This window comes from Pteropus alecto, unplaced genomic scaffold, assembly GCF_000325575.1.
Source record: "Pteropus alecto unplaced genomic scaffold, ASM32557v1 scaffold177, whole genome shotgun sequence".
Lineage (NCBI taxonomy): Eukaryota > Metazoa > Chordata > Mammalia > Chiroptera > Pteropodidae > Pteropus > Pteropus alecto.
This window is the reverse complement of record NW_006442207.1, coordinates 6,607,911-6,611,530: the sequence shown is the minus strand read 5'-3', so window position 1 is coordinate 6,611,530 and position 3,620 is coordinate 6,607,911. Positions and strand designations below refer to the sequence as shown.

At 36.0% G+C, this 3,620-nt stretch overlaps 1 protein-coding gene across 3 annotated transcripts in view; it reads left to right on the top strand.

The window, feature by feature from the left end:
* The window catches only part of SHOC2 (SHOC2, leucine rich repeat scaffold protein), a 67,644-nt gene that overhangs the window by 56,459 nt on the left and 7,565 nt on the right, over positions 1-3,620 (top strand). For all 3 annotated transcript variants that reach the window (XM_015596334.2, XM_006920859.3, XM_025039196.1), the window contains one exon: positions 46-234. In XM_015596334.2, coding sequence (XP_015451820.1) covers positions 46-234 — 189 coding nt within the window. The remainder of the gene's footprint in view (positions 1-45; positions 235-3,620) is intronic.

The following is a 3,620-nucleotide window of genomic DNA, read 5'->3' as shown; positions in this document are numbered from 1 at the left end:
GTCTTATTACATTTCTGATTCTTATGTTCATTTCATTTTTTACAGAGTCTTTTATCAAGTCTTGTGAAACTGAATAGTTTGACCTTAGCTAGAAATTGCTTCCAGTTATATCCAGTAGGTGGTCCATCTCAGTTTTCCACCATCTATTCCCTCAACATGGAACACAATCGAATCAATAAAATCCCATTTGGAATTTTCTCCAGAGCGAAAGTATTAAGTAAGCTGAATATGAAGGTAAGCTTCTGTTTGTATTAGGGGGAAAAAGCTACTATTACTAGCACTTCTACTAATATTTATGTTTTCTCTGTCAGTGTGGAGAATGGGTACTTGTTTCATGCTGATGAGGTCTAAACTGATAATAAGGATGTTTCAGGGCACTTTGTATTAGATAACATTTTAGAACCATGCATATGCCCTTAGTGGTTTGTCCTAAAGAAATGACCATGAATGGACATAAAAACATAGTTGCAGGGATATTTATTGCACAGCTTTCTATTTAATTGATACTAACTTATTAATAGAGGTTTCATTTTTTAAAAGTACTACATACATACCTCATTTTATTGCTCTTTGCTTCATTGTACTTCGCAGATACTGGGGTTTTTACAAATTGGAAGTTTGTGGCAAACCTATGTTGAGCAAGTCCGTTGGCGCCATTTTTTCCAACAGCATTTACTCACTTCATGTCTGTGTGTCACATTTTGGTAATTCTTGCAATATCTCAAATTTTTATTATATTTGTCATGGTGATCTGTGATCAGTGATCTTCGATGTTATTATTGTAATTGTTTTGGGGTACCACAAATTACACCCATATAAGACGGCGTATTCTGACTTCTCCACCGACCTGCCATTCCCCATCTCTTTTCCTCTCCTCGAGCCTCCCTATTCCCTGATATACAACAATGTTGAAATTAGACCAGTTAATAATCCTACATGGCCTCTTAAGTGTGCAAGTGAAAGGAAGAGTTGCATATCTCCCATTTTAAATCAAAAGCTAGAAATGATTAAGTTTAGTGAAGAAGGCATGTCGAAAGCCAAGACATAGGCTGAAAGCTGTGCCTCTTGTGGAAACAGCCAAGTTGTGAATACAAAGGAAAAGTTATTGAAGGAAATTAAAATGTTACTCCAATGAACACATGAATGATAAAACGATACAGCCTTATTGCTGCTATGGAGAAGTTTTAGAGGTCTGGTTAGAAGATCAGAACAGCCACAGTATTCCCTTAAGCAAAAGCCAAATCCAGAGCAAGGCCCAAACTCTTCAATTCTGTGAAGGCTGAAAGAGGTGAGGAAGCTGCAGAAGAAAAGTTTAAAAGTAGCAGAGGTTGATTCATGAGGTTTAAGGAAGGAAGCCATCTCTGTAACATAAAAGTGCAAGGCGAAGCTGCAAGTGCCGATGTGGAAGCTGCAGCAAGTTTTCCAGAAGATCGAGCTAAGATAATTAATGAAGGTGGCTACACTACACAACAGATTTTCAACGTAGATGAAACAGCTTATATTGGACCAAGGTGCCATCTAGGACTTTCACAGCAAGTGAGGATAAGTCAGTGCCTGGCTTCAAAGTTTCAAAGGACAGGCTGATTCTCTTGTTAGGGGGTAATGCAGCTGATGACTTTAAGTTGAAGCCAGTTGCATTTACCATTCCAAAAATCCTAGGGCCCATTAAGAATTATGCTGAATCTACTCTGCCTGTGTTCTATAACTGGCACAACAGAGCCTGATGACAGCGCATCTGTTTATAACAACCATATACCGAATATTTTAAGCCCACTTTTGAGACCTACTACTCAGAAAAAAAGATTCTTTTCAAAATATTACTGCTCATTGACAATGCACCTGTTTACTCAAGCACTCTAATGGAGATGTACAGTGAGATTAATATTGTTTTCATGCCTGCTAACAACTCCCCTTCTGCAGCCATGGATCAAGGAGTAATTTCAACTTTCAAGCCTTATTTAAGAAACACATTTCATAAGGCTATAGCAGCCATAGATCGTGATTCCGCTGATGGATCTAAGCAAAGTAAATTGAAAACCTTTTGGAAAGGATTCACCATTCTAGATGTCATTAAGAACATTTGTAATTCATAGGAAGAGTTAAAAAAATATCAACATTAATGGGAGTTTGGAAGAAGTTGATTCCCTCATGGAATCAACCCTCATGAATGACTTCGAGAGGGTCAAGACTTCAGTGGAGCAAGTAACTGCAGATGTGGTAGAAACTGCAAGAGAACTAGAAGTGGGGCCTGAAGATGTGACTGAATTTCTGTGATCTCATGATTAAACATTAATGGTGAGGAGCTGGATGAGCGAAGAAAGTGGTTTCTTGAGATGGAATCTACTCTTGGTAAGGTGTGGTGAAATGACAACAAAAGATTTAGGATATTACATAAACTTGGTAGATAAAGCAGTAGCAGAGATTGACTCTAATTTGGAAAGAAGTTCTGTTGTAGGTAAAATGCTATCAAACAGCTTCGCATGCTACAGAGAAATCGTTTGTGAAAGGAAGCGTCAGTTGTTGTGGCAAACTTCATTGTTGTCTTATTTTAAGAAATTGCCACAGCCACCCCAGCCTTCAGCCATCACCACCCTGATCAGTCGGCAGGCATCAGCATCTAGGCAAGACCCTCCGCCAGCAAAAAAGGTTACGTACGACTCGCTGAAGGCTCAGATGATGGTTAGCATTTTTTTAGCTATAGAGTATTTTTAAATTAAGGTATGTACATTGTTTTTTAGACATAATGCTTCTACACACTTAATAGAATACAGTGTAGTGTAAACATAAGTTCTGTATGCACTGGGAAACCAAAAAATTAGTGCGATTCACTTTATTGAGATATTTGCTTTATTGTGGTGGTAAGGAACCAAAGCCACAGTATCGCTGAGGTGGGCCTGTATATCTTCAATGAACCCATTAAAAATAATACTCTAGATTAGAAAAATATTTAATACTGGTTGAAATATTCTCAATTAAGTAGAAAAAAGTTAAAGCATGTAAGAATTTCCACAGTTCTTAAAAGCTGTTTTTAATGTGCATAATTATATATTAAATTTCTATAGATTTATATGCAGTGTTTACCAAAATATGTTTATCTTTGAATATCAGAATTATTTATGAGTATCTTTAGTTTCTTTTTGCTTATCTATATTCTCTACAGTGAATGAATTTTACATTTGTAATAAGGAAAAAGAAGTTTATTGCAAAAGGAGAAAAGAAATGAAAAATGATTTGTTCAATGACTTGATTTTTAGTTAACAAACTTTAGGCCCAGAGGTGATAAGTAAATTGGCCATATAACTAATTCATGGCTGAGGTAGGAATTCAGGAAACCCGTACTTTCTGCTTCCAGGTATAGTGTTCTTTCTATTGTATTCTAATACATCCTTTTGTCTTTGATGAACCATTTTGACATAATTGTTGTTCTTTAAACTACAGCTAAATGTACAATTGCTTGATTCTGTCTATACTTTTCATAAATATATCTATCATTTATGATAAGTCTTTGGACATATATAATAAATGAACTAGTGGAAATTCAAAATAATCTTAAACATGTGTACATTCATTGTTAGTCAGTCTGTTTTTAGCAGTGGTAATGGCATTAATCTAATGTTTAG